Source organism: Mobula hypostoma, chromosome 20, assembly GCF_963921235.1.
Source record: "Mobula hypostoma chromosome 20, sMobHyp1.1, whole genome shotgun sequence".
In the NCBI taxonomy this organism is placed as follows: domain Eukaryota; kingdom Metazoa; phylum Chordata; class Chondrichthyes; order Myliobatiformes; family Myliobatidae; genus Mobula; species Mobula hypostoma.
The window spans coordinates 4,481,650-4,497,272 of NC_086116.1; the positions used below are offsets into that span (position 1 = coordinate 4,481,650).

The 15,623-nt window shown below is 40.6% G+C and overlaps 1 protein-coding gene across 14 annotated transcripts in view; it reads left to right on the top strand.

Annotated features, from left to right (window-relative positions):
• The window catches only part of LOC134359288 (nuclear receptor subfamily 2 group C member 1-A-like), a 131,403-nt gene that overhangs the window by 74,600 nt on the left and 41,180 nt on the right, over nt 1-15,623 (top strand). For 11 of the 14 annotated variants that reach the window (XM_063072264.1, XM_063072266.1, XM_063072271.1 and 8 more), the window contains 5 exons: nt 1,164-1,283; nt 6,554-6,781; nt 9,829-9,913; nt 12,511-12,690; nt 12,781-12,928. In XM_063072264.1, the coding sequence (XP_062928334.1) occupies nt 1,164-1,283; nt 6,554-6,781; nt 9,829-9,913; nt 12,511-12,690; nt 12,781-12,928 (761 nt within the window). The remainder of the gene's footprint in view (nt 1-1,163; nt 1,284-6,553; nt 6,782-9,828; nt 9,914-12,510; nt 12,691-12,780; nt 12,929-15,623) is intronic. The other 3 variants (XM_063072277.1, XM_063072273.1, XM_063072274.1) reach the window with 1 other exon arrangement.

Below are 15,623 nucleotides of genomic sequence, written 5' to 3' on the forward strand. Positions count from 1 at the left end.
ATTCACTGCAATCCAGATATGGTGTCACTAATGTCACAGTTGTCAGCATGGAAATGACCCTTTCACTCAGCTTGTCCATGCTGACCAAGATGTCTTCCTGAGTTAGCCCTATTTGCCTGAATTTGGCCCATATCTCTATCCCTGTACCTGTCCAAATGTTTTTTAAGCATTGTTACCGCACCTGTCTCTACAACCATCTCTGGCAGCTTATTCCATAAATCTACCATCTTTTGTGTGGTAAAACATGCCCTCCAGTCCCTTTTAAATCTTTCCTCTCTCACTTTAAACCGATGTCCTCCAGTTTTAGACTCCCCTACCCTGGTGGGGGAAGGAATCTTTTAACTATTCATCTCATGATTTTATAAACCTCTATAAGTTACCCCTTGCCTTCCTTCGCTCCAGAGAAAACCAGCTATCCAGTGTCTCCTCATAACTAAAGCCCTCCAGACTTGGCAATGTTTTAGTGATTTCTTTTCCCGCAGCCTCTCCAAATTGATTATGTCCTTCCTAGTGTTTAGTGGCCAGAATGCCACAGTTTTCCAGGTGTGGACACACTAAACTGCTATACAACAGAGCATAACCTTATTCGCTCATATTCCTTATTCCCTGTCACACATCTTCCCTTCTGTTTCTCTGTCTCTGTCTCTGTCCCATTTCCTCTGAAACTTGACAAATGTCTCTTCAATTTTTTTTTCCCCCAGTTCTTACAAAGACATTGAGCTGAAATGTTAATTCTGCTTCTCCCTCCACAGATGCTGCCTGATCTGCTGAATCCAGCATTTTTTAATATACTTGGTGTTCTGCCTCTTCCCTTTCTTCTAAAAAGAGAATAAAAATCATTTGAAAGTAATAATATTTAGTCTTTACTGATATGAGCTTTTTCACAGGGGCTGTAATTTAGTGCACCCTGGCTCCACTGCATTGCAGTTTCGATGCTCAAGTTAACAATAGTGGATCAGGCTTTCTTATCGCAGTTAAGTAAGGAGTTGGGGTAATGAACTTCCAGTGGGGAAAGCGAGAAAAAGAATGTGGCAGAAGAATGGCATCCTTTTAATCTTCTTTAATTCCACTGCACAAGGATGCTATTTTTAAAGAAATATATATAAAGTTAGAAGTGCTTTTTTTATTTTTTTACTGTATATTTCCTGGAAACTTCCTCACAGGTCTCTCACTCTCAAGGGACATTATCTACTGTAATAGGACGACCAATAATGACCAGTACCCCACAGAGGATTCAGATTGTTCCCACAGACTCTGGTGTCACAGTAGCACAGCGCATTCAGGTAGAATTTCTCTTACTAAAATGTGGTGAAATAACTTGAAAGTTGCATGTACTCAAGCATTAAATACTGCAAAGCTGCTCCATCGATAATGGAGATAAGTGTTGGCCTTTAAACAGAAATAATTTCTGAGTTGGTTGTAATGGCCAGCTTCCCTCCTCATGGGTTATCACTGGTTCGTGTGGTGAATTGCCTCCCTGCAAATGGTGTTTGTAAGCACATGAACTATCTCTTTGGTTATTGATACCTTTTACTGGCAGTGCGCCTGAAAATGACAGTTACTGTTACAAATAAACACAGACTGAGCTGAAAGTCTGGAACTAAACACAAAGTTGCTGGGCATTTTCTAGAGAAGGTGGGACCTGTACAGACTGGACAGATTGCACCTGAATTGGAGTGGACCCATGCAGGGAGATTAATTAGTGCCAGTGTGTAGGGTTTAAACTAACTTGACAGAGGAATGAAGCACAAAGTAGATGTACAATTGGGCAGGATAGGATGGGAAGAGGGAGGTGTAGTCACAATCAAAATATAGGCATGATAATGTATAAGGGAAGAATGCAATTTCAGATTGTAAGTTGTAAATAGTGGAGTATCACAGGAGTCACAACGGTAGCATCAGCAATTTGTATTTTGTATTAATGACCCTGAGAAGGGATTGAGTATATTTAATCCAAATTTGCTAATAATACAAAAACAGATGTGAGAGTAAATTGTGCGGGACACTAATAACCTGCAGAGGATCATTGACTAGTCACATGCTGATGAAGAGCAGTGCAGAGAAATTTGAGTTTATTCACATTGGTAGGAAGAACAGAAAAACATGATACAGGTCCACAATCCCTTATCCGAAATCCTTGGGGCCAGTTGCATTTCGGAATTCAGAATTTTTCGGATTTCAGACCACCACCACCGCGCCCCCTGCCCCCCCCGATACCAAAAAACACGTATGCTCAAGTCCCTTATTTAACCTGTCGCAATGAGGTGGAGTTTAGGACCCAGCGGCGCACCAAACCTATGCACATCGTCCCGTATACTTTAAATCATCTCTAGATTACTTATAATACCTAATACAATGTAAATGCTATGTAAATAATTGTTATGCTGTATTGTTTAGGGAATAATAACAAGAAGAAATTTTATTTCCAACAAGAACATTCAATAAAACATAAAAATATACAGCTTCAAGCGAATCGAATCTAATACATGGTAAATGACTTATTGGAATAAATGTAGAACATCACTGTCACTATAAAACTTCAGTATCAGTGTCTTTCTATTTATTTAAATCATATACAGAGGTAGTTCCGACACTATTTTCTTCCGTAAGACGCCACACAGACACACCACGATCAAGCTTCTGCAATAACTCCACTTTCTGTGTTATTGATAATGATAGATGCTTCCTTCTCTTTTTCTCATTGTTACCCATAGGGGTGTCTGCAGCTCTTTTTGACATTTTCACAGTGAAATTAAACACAAAGTCAACAGGGAACACAAAATATCAGCGAACAGCAAATGCATGTGTAACCACGTGTGCTGAGCCACAACTGATGTCTGGCGGCCTCTGCTAGTGCTGCCACATCACACCTGAGTGACGTCAACTGTTGGGGAACAAACTTCAGTTTTCGGAGCTTTTTGGATTTCAGAATTTCGGATAAAGGAATGTGCACCTGTATTTAATTAGTGAAACTAAATAATTATAATGTTCAGAGATATTTATTTAGAGAAACCGCGTGGATCAAGCCCTTATGGCCCAATGAGCCATGCCACCCAGCAACCCACCTATTAAACCTAACTTAATCACTCGACAATTTACATGACCAATTAACCTACTAACCTATGTCTTTGGATTGGGGGGGGGCGCCAGAGCACCCAAAGGAAACCCACGCGGTCACAGGGAGAACTGCGTTGGAAATGAACTCCAAACTTTGGTGGGCCAAACTGTAATCTGAGTGTCCTGCTATAAGCTATAAGCTACAAATTAGCGTATCGGTACTGCAAATAAGGGAAGGGAAATAGGCAGTGCTCTCTCTTGCAAGAGAGATAGAGAAGGTGCTTAATTGCGACCATACAGAACATTGCTGGGAGGATACCAAAGACTGCATTTACACCTTCTGTTACTACCCCTAAATAATAATCTGTCTTATTAGGAACAATTGAGCTGAAATATGTTCAATGTTTGGACTATGGAGGAGAAATGGTGATCATATTGATGCACCTAGTAATCTCGCATAATTAACTTTCTTGCCATAAACTGGGAATGCCATTGTGCTATGGACTTTGAATAGATGGAGTTTAAGTGTGTTCAGGCAGGTTTCCTCAACCAGTATATGGAGATTCGTATCAGGGAGAGAATAAAGCTCAGCCTACTCTGGGATAATAGGGTGCGGCGAGAAACTGATGTGAAAGCTGGAGTGCACTTTGGGTCCATTGACCATAGTTCTATTAGTTTTAAATTAGTTATGGAAAGAGACAGACTTGGTCCACAGATTCAAGTTCTAAACTAGGGCAAGATGAATTTTGCCGGCATGAGACAGGAGCCTACAGAGGTTGATTGGATTGGGTTTGTGGGTGAAGGGATCTCCAACTAGTGGGGGGGGGGCTTTTAAAGGTGAGATCGTAGGAGTTCAAGGTCTACATCTTCCTGTTAGAGGGAAGTGTGAGGTTGGTAGGAGTAGGGAACCCTGGATGATGAGGGATATTGCGCCTCTGGCCAAGAAAATGGAGCCATGGGACGTGTGAAGGCATTTGGAATGAAGTGAATTCCTGAAGGAGTAGAGGATATTTGGGAGTGTACTCAAGGAAATCAGGATGCCAGAAAGGGGGCATGAGATAGCTTTGGCAGGGAAGATTAAGGAGAATCGAAAGAGATTTTTAAAAAAAATTAAAGGAAAAAGTAACTAGAGGGAGAATAGGACCCCTCAAAAACCAAAATGAACCTGTTTGTATGGAGTTCAAGGAGATGGGCAGGACTCTCGGTTAGTATTTCTCCTCAATTGTAAAGTAAAGAACATGAAGACTTCTGAACAAAGAAATGTAAATGATGTGGTCGTGAGGAAAGTCCACTTTACAGCAGAGGAAGTGCTGGGTGACTTAGAATGTATGAAGGTAGACAAATTTCCAGGACTTGACCAGCTATATCCAAAAACACTGTGGGAGCCCTGGCTAAGGTATTTGCATTGTTCTAAGTCATTGGTGAGGTGCTGGTAGACTGGAAGGTAGAGGATGCTGTGTCTTTATTTAAGGAGGACTGCAGGTATGATGAGATTGCATTTGGAGTGTTGTGTTCACTCTGTTGTAGGAAAGGTGGTATTGAACTAGAAAGAGTACAGGAAAGAATTTACAAAGATGTTGCCGGGACTCGAGGGGCTGAGTTATAGGGTGGAGTTATAGGACTCTTCATTAGAGTATTGGAGACTGAGAGGTGTGTAAAATCATGAGAGGCATAGACAATGTGAATGCACTCAGTATTTTTTTACCAGAACTGGGGAAGCAAATATGAGAGTGCACAGGTTTAAGGTGAGACAGGAAATAATTATTAGAAATTTTAGGAGCAACCTTTTACACAACGGGTGTTATATATGTGGACTGAGCTGCCAGAGGCAGGTATAATAACTTTTGAAAAACAGTTGAACAGGTACATGGATATGAAACATTTAGAAGGATTACTATGTGCAGTCTTGATTAGGTAGAATATACTAGAATAAAAACAGTGCAGAATAATTCCCAGGACTGATTACTGAATAAAGCCTTTGTCTTATTAGGAGCAATTGAGCAGAATTGATGTTAGCTGTCTGAAGTTTGGAAGAGTGATGTAGATCAGATTGGTGGGGGTTGAGGGACCATGAGAGAGAAATCTCAAACCAGAGTCATGATCTTGTGATAAAAGATTTAAGATGGAAATGAAAAAGAATTTCTTCTAAGGATTAAATCTTTGAAACTTTTTTTTACCCTAGGAGGTTGAGGCCATTATGTCATTGAGTATATTCATGGCTGAGATTTCATGGGGAATTGTATGTTGTAGCAATTGGACAAGGATGGAGAGTTGAGGGCCAATGATCAGACCAGCCCTGATCCTTTTGAATGGTAAAGTGAGCTAAAGGAATCGTGGTCTATCTACCATATTTTTTTTTCATATGTTGTTAGGGAAGATTGCATCACAATCAAACTTGTCTGCTATTTGAAGTTGAAAGAAGCATACTAAATAATTGTATTGCCTTGACACTGCTTGGGCTGTGGGTGTTAGGAAAGGAGAGTACGGAAAGGGTGATACTGCATGTATAAGTACTGTGGTGGAGGAGGATGGATGCAGTGGTGGTGATGTCAACCAGTAAGTATGGTGGGGGGGCAAGTAGTCACTCTCGGAATGTTGCTGCGGGAGGGAGTGCATTTGCAGGAGCTCAAATGGCAGGTGAATCTGAAAGTTGGTGAGGTGGAATATGAGGACAAGTAGGGTTTTGTCAAGGGGCATGTTAACTAAAACAGAGGAGAGTCCTGAGCTGAGGACTAAGGAAGACATCTGAAACATTGGTGTAGAAAGTGACATTGTAAGATCAAAAGCTGGGAGAGTGGAATGTCTATGGGATGGAAGGAAGGTGTGGGGGCAGTGGTTATCTCGGAGATATTGATCACTAGCCTATTCCCTACAGAAGAGTTGGAAGTGTGGTGGAAGGAAAAAGTCAAGGTAAACCATGCAAAGGAGATGGAATATGTTAGCATAGATTTCTGGGTGAGAGCAGAAAAACTTGTATAATGATCAGTGAACTGGTAAAAGGAGTGGGATTAGACCCAGAAGGACTGGGGATAGAGTGAGCGTATCCAACAGGGAAGCAAAGAAAGCTGGGATCCATAGGAGGAAGGTGGGAGTTCAACTTTTAGGCCTTTGAAATTGGAGGTCACGGAGGGAGAATCTCTGCAGATGAGGTCTGCAAAACAGTTGTGTGTGTAATGGTCCAGAGGGATGTTTGAGAAAGTATTCAATTTATTGTTACAGGTACTTTTCCTCTCTATCTTGTGATGGATATCAAAATTCAAAGTGAATTTATTATGAAATTACATATGTCATCATATGCATGCAACCCTGAGATTCAATTTCATGTGGGCACTCAATGAATCCAATAACCATAGTAGAATCAATGAAAGACCACACAACACAAGACAACAAAATGCAAATACAAAAAAGAAAGAAAATAAATTATAATAATAAGCACTAAATATTGAGAACATGAGATGAAAAGTCCAGCTGCGAAATGATATGTTTTTAATTGTAGATTGTCACTGATCAGCAGACGGGCCAGAAGATTCAGATTGTCACATCGATGGATCATGGTGCAAGCAAGCAATTCATATTAACAAATTCAGATGGCACTGCATCAAACAAAGTGATATTAGCCCGACCTGATTCAGGACAAGGAAAGGTCATCCTGGCCACACCTGACTCTGCTGGTCTTAACCAGCTCATTTTTACATCTCCTGATGGATCAGCACAACATATACAGGTAGAGTGGATGTAAATTGTATGCATACTGTTAGTGGTAGTCTTTTCAACCTGGAAAACTTTATATACTGTATGCCTGTGATTTAAAGCATTGATTTTTCTTTTTCTTTTTGCAATCAGGCCTTTGCAACTTTCCTTGGGTTTGTTTTAGTTTTGGAGATATGGGTGTTAACTGGCAAAGTTGCTGTTTTATTCTCCATTCAAGTTGTCTGGAGAAAGAGACAGTGAGTTAGTGCTTTGCATTGCTGTCCCTAGTTTGCTTACATTCGGGAGCTTCTGGTATGGGATTGGAGTCAGAGACTGGATAAAAATGAACCAGTTTCTGAACAACATTCTCACCTCTTCAGATTCATTTCTATTGAGACCAGTTTTTAAATATTTTTGCGCTTTTTCCCAAATTAGAGCTGTATTATTGAAAGCCACAAAATTGATTTCTGTTGGTCAAATTGATGCTTGAGTAGTGCTTCTTTATTAACCCTATTATTACAGTTCCTTCCCTCTGAGATGACTTAAAATTACTTTGTTGAAAGCTCATTATGTTCTTCAACTTCAAATTTCCTTTTTATCTTGAAACTGCATAATTCTATAGGATATTCTGTTGATTCTTCCTCCTGCAATCCTTGGGTTTTTAAAACCCAAACTACCTAAACTCTCCTCCCTGATTTACATTGTCCACTCAATGCACTTGAGTTTTTGCCAATTCTAGAAAAAATTGGTTGGAGGATGCAAGAGTTAAATATAGTGTAGAATTAATGTCCAGTGCTAGGCACGTTATTCACTGTATTGGACAAAAATGCTGAGAGTTTGGAAATAAGAAAGTGTTTATATTTGGGGGGGACAAAAAGAGATTTTATATTTGAAAAAGCAAGCCAGTTTACTAATTGCATTTCTAAAGCAGGAAGCTGGCTGTTATGTCAAGACTGTGTGTGTCTTTGCACTTAATCCTTGCAGTAACTTCTCTGCACTGACAAAACAATCCAATTAACTGACTTGCTTTCTCGCTGTCACAGTGATTTGACAAGAAATAACAGTCTTAATAGCAAAAACTGAAAAGTGATATAAAATAGAATTAACAGATACTCTGCATTCAGTGCTGAGGTCAGGACTAAGTTTTTAATTGTTTAAAAGCTTATTTGAAAGTTGGGGAATATGGAAACTTAAGTACAGATTTAATTCAAATTTGCTGGTGTAAAGTTGATCTGTGGATAATATTTTGCATCTAAACTTCCCTGTGTCCAAATTTCGTAGAGTTCTACATGCCACCCAAGTTATCAATCTGATCATTTGCCTTCATTTGGCCTATATCCCTGTAAATCTTTCATATCCATTTACCTGTTCAAATGTCTTTTAAATGTTGTAATTATATTTGCATCTACCACTTCCTCCTGGTAGCTCATTCTACATATCCACATCCCTTTGTTTGAGCAAAAGTTGCCCTTTGGATTCCCTTTAAATCCTTTCCCCTCTTGCCTTAAATCTGTATCCTCTGGTTTTAGACTCCCTTACCCTGGGGAAAAGACTGCAGCAATTCACATTATGCCCTTCATAATTTTATAAACCTCTAAAGTCATCTATCAGCCTCTTAACACTCCAGTGAAAAGAGCCCAGGCCCATACTGTTTCTTCTTTATAACTCAACCCCTCTAGTCCCAATTGCATCATAGTGAATCTTTTCTGTACTCTTTCCAGCTTAATGACACCCTTCTAGTAGTTGAACAACCAGAACGGGTTGCAATAATCCAAGTGTGGTTTCACCAACGAATTGTACACTGACAACATGACATCCCAACTCTTATACTCAATGCCGTGATCAATGAAAGCAAGTGTGTCAGATACTGCCTTTACTATCCTGTCCACCTGTGTTGCTGTTATCTGGGAACTATCTAGATGTACCTCCAGATCTGTTTAATAACACTCCTCAGGGCCCTTCTGTGTGAAACCTGCTGTAGTTTTATCTTCCCAAAATACCACATTTCACACTTGGGCAAGCTAAATTCCATCATTCCTTGGCCCCTTTTCCCAGTGGTCTAGTTCCTTTTGTAATCTTAGATAGCCATCTTCACTGTTCACTAAACAACAAATGTTGTTATTATCCTTAAATTTACTAGTCACGTCACCTATCTTATCATCCAAATCATTAAAGTAGTTTACAAGCAACAGTAGACTCGTCATTGTTCACAGGCCTCCTTTTTGACAAACAACCCTTCATAATCACCCTTCAAGCCAATTTTGTATCCATTTGGCAAGCTCACCCTGATCCCATGTGATTTTAAACTTCCTGACCAGCATACCTTGCACACCTTGTGAAAGGCCTTGCTAAGGTCAATATCAACAACTTATGCCACGTTGCTCTCGTCAATCTTGCTGGTCACCTCTTCAAAAAGAAACTCAATCGGACTTCTGAGACATGATTTCCCATGCACCAAGCCAAGCTAACTATCCTTAATCAGCGACATGAGATTCTGGAGATAATGGAAATCTTGAGCAATACACACAAAATGCTGGAGGAACTCAGCAGGTCAGCTATCATCCATGAAGGGAAATAAACAGTCAACCTTTCAGATCAAGATGTTTCATCAGGACTAGTGAAGATCCTTGTCCGAAGAGTCGACTATTTAATTCCCTTCATAGATGCTGCCTGACCTGCTGAGTTCCTCCAGCATTTTGTACGTATCCCTAATCAGCTTTTGCCTTTTCAAAGGCAGGTAGGTTCTACTTTTCAGAATTCTCTCCAGTAACTTTCCCAACACTGCTACGTTGAACGACCTGGTATTTGAGCGCAACAGTCTGGAGTTTACTAGCTGAAGATGGTTATAGAAAAATACTTTTTTTAAAAAAATTAAGATATTTACACCAGTCTAGCCAATGGAGATTTCTATCTGGAACTTGTGCTGTTTTGTTACCATAACTTAGTCAAAGCCTTCCAGGAGGTAATGCCGCTAGATCTCGAGTGGCAGCAGAAAATATGGTGGAAACTGCAAAAGTTCTAGCCTTTGCCTTTGGCTCTGTGAACGTTTTTTTCAAATTTTTTATATTTTTATCCCTGTAGATTGTAACCGATGCAACTTCAGCTGAGCAAAGTGCGGTCAAACCGCCACTGGAGTTTTGTGTAGTTTGTGGCGACAGAGCATCAGGTGAGAAAGTGCTTCCTCAATCTGACAATTTATTTAAAAAATAGTTTGAGTTTAATAATACAAGTTTAATGGCTTTGCATCCTATTCAATAAAGTACGTAGATGGTGATTTAATATTCTAAATCTGGAGACTTATAAAACTGATTCCTGTTCATTTCCACCCAGCATGAAAGTCAACAATCAAATTTTCTGTCCATTGATAGCTTGATTTTGATCTGATTTGGTTTCTGTCATGTGATATCCCATCCCACTCCAGTATTGAAACTAAGCGGAGTTGTTCTTAAGTATTACTTGGCCACTATCTCTTTGCTTTTTGTAGACTCAAGTTTATACACAAATTATCTGTTTTGTTTACACACATCATATCCTTTCAAAGGCCTCTTCCAAGCTATCTTCCATGGGAAGATAGCTACCAGTCCATGGGAAGATAGCTTGGAAGAGGCCTTTGAAAGGAAGCTCTCTAAGTATGCAGGACTGGTCAGCAACTGTCAGCAGGCTGGATGGAGAGCGAGGTGTCTCCCAGTGGAGGTTGGTTGTAGGGGATTCGTAGCCCGTTACTTAGTTAGAGCCTTCAGCAATTTGAACATCGAGGCAGAGAGGAAGAGGAGAGCCATCCGCAGTACCACCGATGCGGCAGAGAGGGCCTCAAGATGGCTTTGGCTCAGAAGAGGGGAGCCATGGAGTCATAAGTAGCTAGCCATCTGGACACAAGCTGGGGTCTGACCAGCCCCAGCTGGGTCACCTGGAGGAGGTTGTATGATGTTGAAAGACCCGAAACACCCGATGATTCCAGGAACATCACTGAAGATGTGTCCAGAAGCATCAGTTGATGTATGGACACAGCAGCAGTGATTTGCACTTCAGAAAATACGACTCTGGGAGAGCTCAAGATCATTCTGACTGCTGTACCTCTGCATTTTTAATTCATAAAATATGATGTAGTTGTATTTTGTAGTATTTTTAGTTTCATTGAAAATTAGTGCCGTGCACACTGTAACATTAGTTTTGGAAAATTGTGTTTATAATATTCATTGGATAGGGACATTAATAGTGCTGTTGGGATGTATTTTCTATTCCTAATTCCCTCTGAGCTGAGGCAATTGAGAATTAACTACAAGGCAAAATCTATTTAATATATTGCACTAACAGGTCCAACTAAATTGAAGGATGCATAAAGTTGGGGCTGATGTATTAGCATGGATAGAGGATTGGTTAACTAATAGTAAGCAGAGAGTTGGGGTACATGGATGTTACTCTGGTTGGCAATCAGTGGTGAGCGGTGTGCCACAAGTGTCTGCGCTGGGCCCGCAGATGTTCATGATATACATTAACAATCTGGAAGAGGGGATGTAATGGATCTAAGTTTGCTGATGATACGAAATTGAGTGGAAAAAGCAAATTGTGCAGAAGATATGGAGGGTCTGCGAAAAGATATAGATAGGTTAAGTGAGGGGATTTGCAAAGGGATTTGGGAGTGCTTGTGCATGAATCACAAAAGATCGGTTTGCAGGTGCAGCAGGCTATCAAGAAGGCAAATGGGATGTTGGCCTTCATTGCTGGAGGGATTGAATTTAAGAGCAGGGAGGTTATGCTGCAACTGTACAGGGTATCGGTGAGGCCCCACCTAGAGTACTGTGCGCAGTTTCAGTTTCCTTACTTGAGGAAGGTTATACTGGCTTTGGAGGCAGTGCAGAGGATGTTCACCAGGTTGATTTCAAAGATGAGGGGGTTAGACTATGAGGAGAGACTGAGTTGCCTGGGACTGTACTCGCTGGAATTCAGAAGAATGAGAGAAGATCTTATGATACAAATAGATAAGATAGAGGCAGGAAAGTTGTTTCTACTGATGGGTGAGACTAGAGCTAGGAACATAGCCTCAAGATTCGTGGGAGTAGATTTAGGATGGAGATGAGGAGGAACTATTTTTCCTAGAAGGTGGTGAATCTGTGGAATTCTCTGCCCAATGAAGCAGTGGAGGCTACCTCAGAACATATATCAAGGTTGGATAGATTTTTGCATACATAGTAGGGGAATTAAGGGTTATGGAGAAAAGGCAGGTAGGTGGAGGTGAGTTCATGGCCAGATTAGCCATGATCTTATTGAATGGCAGAGCAGACTTGACGGGCCAGATGACCTACTCCTGCTCCTATTGCTTGTGTTCTTATGATCGTTTAAAATGTTAATCTCCTGAAAAACTGTAATAATGGATTGTTCTTTTGAAAATCTGTAATAATGGATTGTTCTTTTAAGATGAGGCAATATTTCTTCTGAGGGTCATGATTTTTTGGAGTGCTTTAACTTGTTAACTTTCTGGTGGAAACACAAACTTATTTGTAGTGGAAGCTGATAAATATTTCAACTATAAAGGAGTTGAGGTGTAAAGGGGAGAGAGAAAAAATTGCCCTGCATATTAAACAGCGAAGTAGGTTGAAGGAGCAATTGTCTTAAAGCTGCTCTTGTTTCTTATTCTCTGTGCTTGTTAAATGCTGGAGTATTATGAAATATTTCAGTATTTTTCACTGGTGATGGTAAGTTTATTTTGAAGAATCATTTCCATTTGTATCTCGTAGTTTTTTTTTTAACCACCTAACCATTTAGGGCGTCATTATGGGGCAGTGAGCTGTGAAGGCTGTAAAGGCTTCTTCAAGAGAAGTATAAGGAAGAACTTGGTGTATGTCTGCCGAGGGTCAAAGGACTGTGTGATTAACAAACACCACAGAAACCGCTGCCAGTACTGTCGATTGCAGAGATGCCTAGCACTGGGAATGAAGCAAGATTGTAAGTGAAGGCCTGTACCTCCAGAAGATATCTTTTAGCCAGTTCAGTAATTTAGTTATAAAATGTTAATAGCATTTGCTTTCTCAATAGCTGTTCAGTGTGAGCGGAAACCAATTGAAGTTTCTCGAGAAAAGTCCGCAAACTGTGCAGCTTCAACTGAAAAGATTTACATCAGGAAGGACTTGCGTAGTCCCTTGGCTGCAACACCAACCTTTGTAACAGACAAGGAAAGTGCAAGGTACCGTTGTCAGTTCGAGGGTAATTAAATTGGTAAATTGGTTTATTATTGTCATATGTACTGAGGTTCAGTGGAAAACTTGTTTTGCATGCCCATCCATATACATCATTTCATAGCAATAGTGCATTAAGATACTAGAAGAGTAAACAGTAACCATGCAGATTGAAGTGTTTCCAGTTACAGAGAAAGAGCAGTACAAGTGAAAATTAGGTATATATACCAAGTTGCATTGTGAAATCAAGAATCCATTTTATTGTACTAGACAACCAACCAGTAGTCTTGCAACAAGACAGAAGCTGTCTTTGAACTTGGTGGTGCATCTTTTCGCTCTTTCCTATCTTCTGCCTGATGGGAGAAGAGAGAATCTCCAGTGTGGGTGGGGTCGTTGATTATGCTGGCTGGTTCAGTGAGGCAGTGAGAAGTGTGACCAGAGTCCATGGAGGGAAGGCTGCTTTCTGTGATGTGCTGAGCTGTGTTCACAACTCTGCAATTTATTGTAGTCACATGCAGAGCAGTTGCCATGCCAAGCTGTGATGCATCTGGATGTAATGCTTTCTGTGGTGCATCGATTTAAAAACTGGTGGGGGTCAAACAGGAATGATAGATAGATAGATATACTTTATTAATTCCGAGGGAAATTTGGTTTCGTTACAGCCGCATCAACCAAGAATAGAGCGTAAATATAGCAATACAAAAACCCCCAACAATCAAACAACAAAATGCAAACTATGTCAGATGGAAAATGAGTCCAGGACCAGTCTATTGGCTCAGGGTGTCTGACCCTCCACAGGAGGAGCTGCAAGTTCGATGGCCACAGGCAGGAATGACCTCCTGTGCCGCCAAGTGTTGTATCACGGTGGAATGTGGCTGAAGTCCAACAGTAAAAAGTTCAATATCCAGTCTGCAAACATGTTCCTCGATCGTAATATGCCCCGGATTGCACCATCCATTGTTAACCAGATCAGTAAACACCCAACTCCTTTACGCTTTCAGTGCTCTGGAAGCGTTACTGCTCTCAGTGCACTTCTGGTCAGCCGGAACGGTATTACCCACCAAACTCCTCTTCTTCAAAAGTCTCCGTTGTCTCGACCCGATCCTCTTTCCTCGGCTTTGTGATCCCCCTCTGCATCCTCTGTGTGTTTTCCTCCGGATTTCAGCAGGGGTGTCCGCCGCTCTGCTCGCTAAACCGGCCGGTATTTGCTGTTCCGTGGAATACACAATGCAACCTTGCTTCTGTCCCGCATGTTGGGATGTAACCATTTCCAGCGCTAAAGAAAACCCAAATAAAACTCTCTCTACCAGCATTGTAGAGAGGGTGCAGCTTCGACGTGTTACCGTGAGAAAAAAAAAATACAAAAAATAACGTAAATTAAAAAGTAAGAAGAAGAAAGTAAGAATAGATCGGAACGGCTATACCAGGCATGCACGACCGGCGCATGCGCACTATAATGCCAAATTTCTTCGGCCTCCTAAGGAAGTAGAATCACTGGTGAACTTTAGTGGCTATGGCAAAAAACCTATTGGACCATAACAGGCTATTTAATATAGGGGAAAAGTGGAGTTGTAACGCTAATCTGGTTTGAGCACCAAGATAATCAAACTGATATTGTACTTTCTCTCTAAAAATTTCAAAGTACTTCTAGTTTCAAAATATGTGTGCAGTATGAACCTTGAGATTCGTCTTCCCACAGACACCCCCAAAACAAAGAAACACCATGGAAGCCGTTCAAAGGAAATATCAAACCCCCTACGAACAAAAAAGAACAAATCGTGCTTAAAAAAAAAGTGGAAAAAACAGAATATTAAACATTAAACCATAGAGACATTGAAACAGTTCAGTTCAGTTCATTTCAGTTTAAAGCTGTGTTGTTCATTAGTCGCACAGCCAGTCCACAGTGATTAAAATCGCACAAAATAGCAATTTTTTAAAAAGGAGTAACCAGAAACCAGAGACACACATAACTTGAACTGCAGTGTCCGATCCACAAACTAAGTCGATTAAACCTCGCCCAAGACCCAAGACTCTGGCACCATCCTTTGGCATCATAGGGAGAGAGAGAGAGACCAGTTAAACGCAGGCACCTTCCTCCGCGAGCACCGAGCTAGGGAAACCGATCAAATGCAGGCAGATGGCATTGAACATCCACTCATCTTCCTCTTAAATGCTCGTTGATTTACATCTTGCTCAATGCTTTAATTAGCGAGATTAAAGGGCTTGTGCCTCACCTCCAGGCTGCACACTCCACTCTAAACCTCGCTGAATTCCCCTGATGATAGCAAAGTGCTGAATCACTCAATCAGCCAGAAGGTACATCATCAAAATATAATCAAGAAGATAAAGAAGTAGTTTTGTGAACTGTCTGAAGGACGTCACCTTTGGTCGCTTTGTTCCCTGGCATCATCTCAAGATTGCTTTGTTGCTATGATTAATAAGATTGGTGATTGACTTAAAAAGATTGTAATATTGAAGATTGTTCAGCCTCTTCAGGGAAGCCATTTGTTATGAAGTAAACTGTGTGGAGCTTTTCAGAATTTATGCCATCTAAAATAACTCATTTTCTTCTGTTAATTTCCTTCCCGGTTTGTATACACCAAATTGGTTTCAAACTGAAGCAAAATATAACTCTATTGCCAGTAAACACAAAATAAAAGATTGCTCATATAAACTAGCCAATTTATTCAGAATACCCAACCA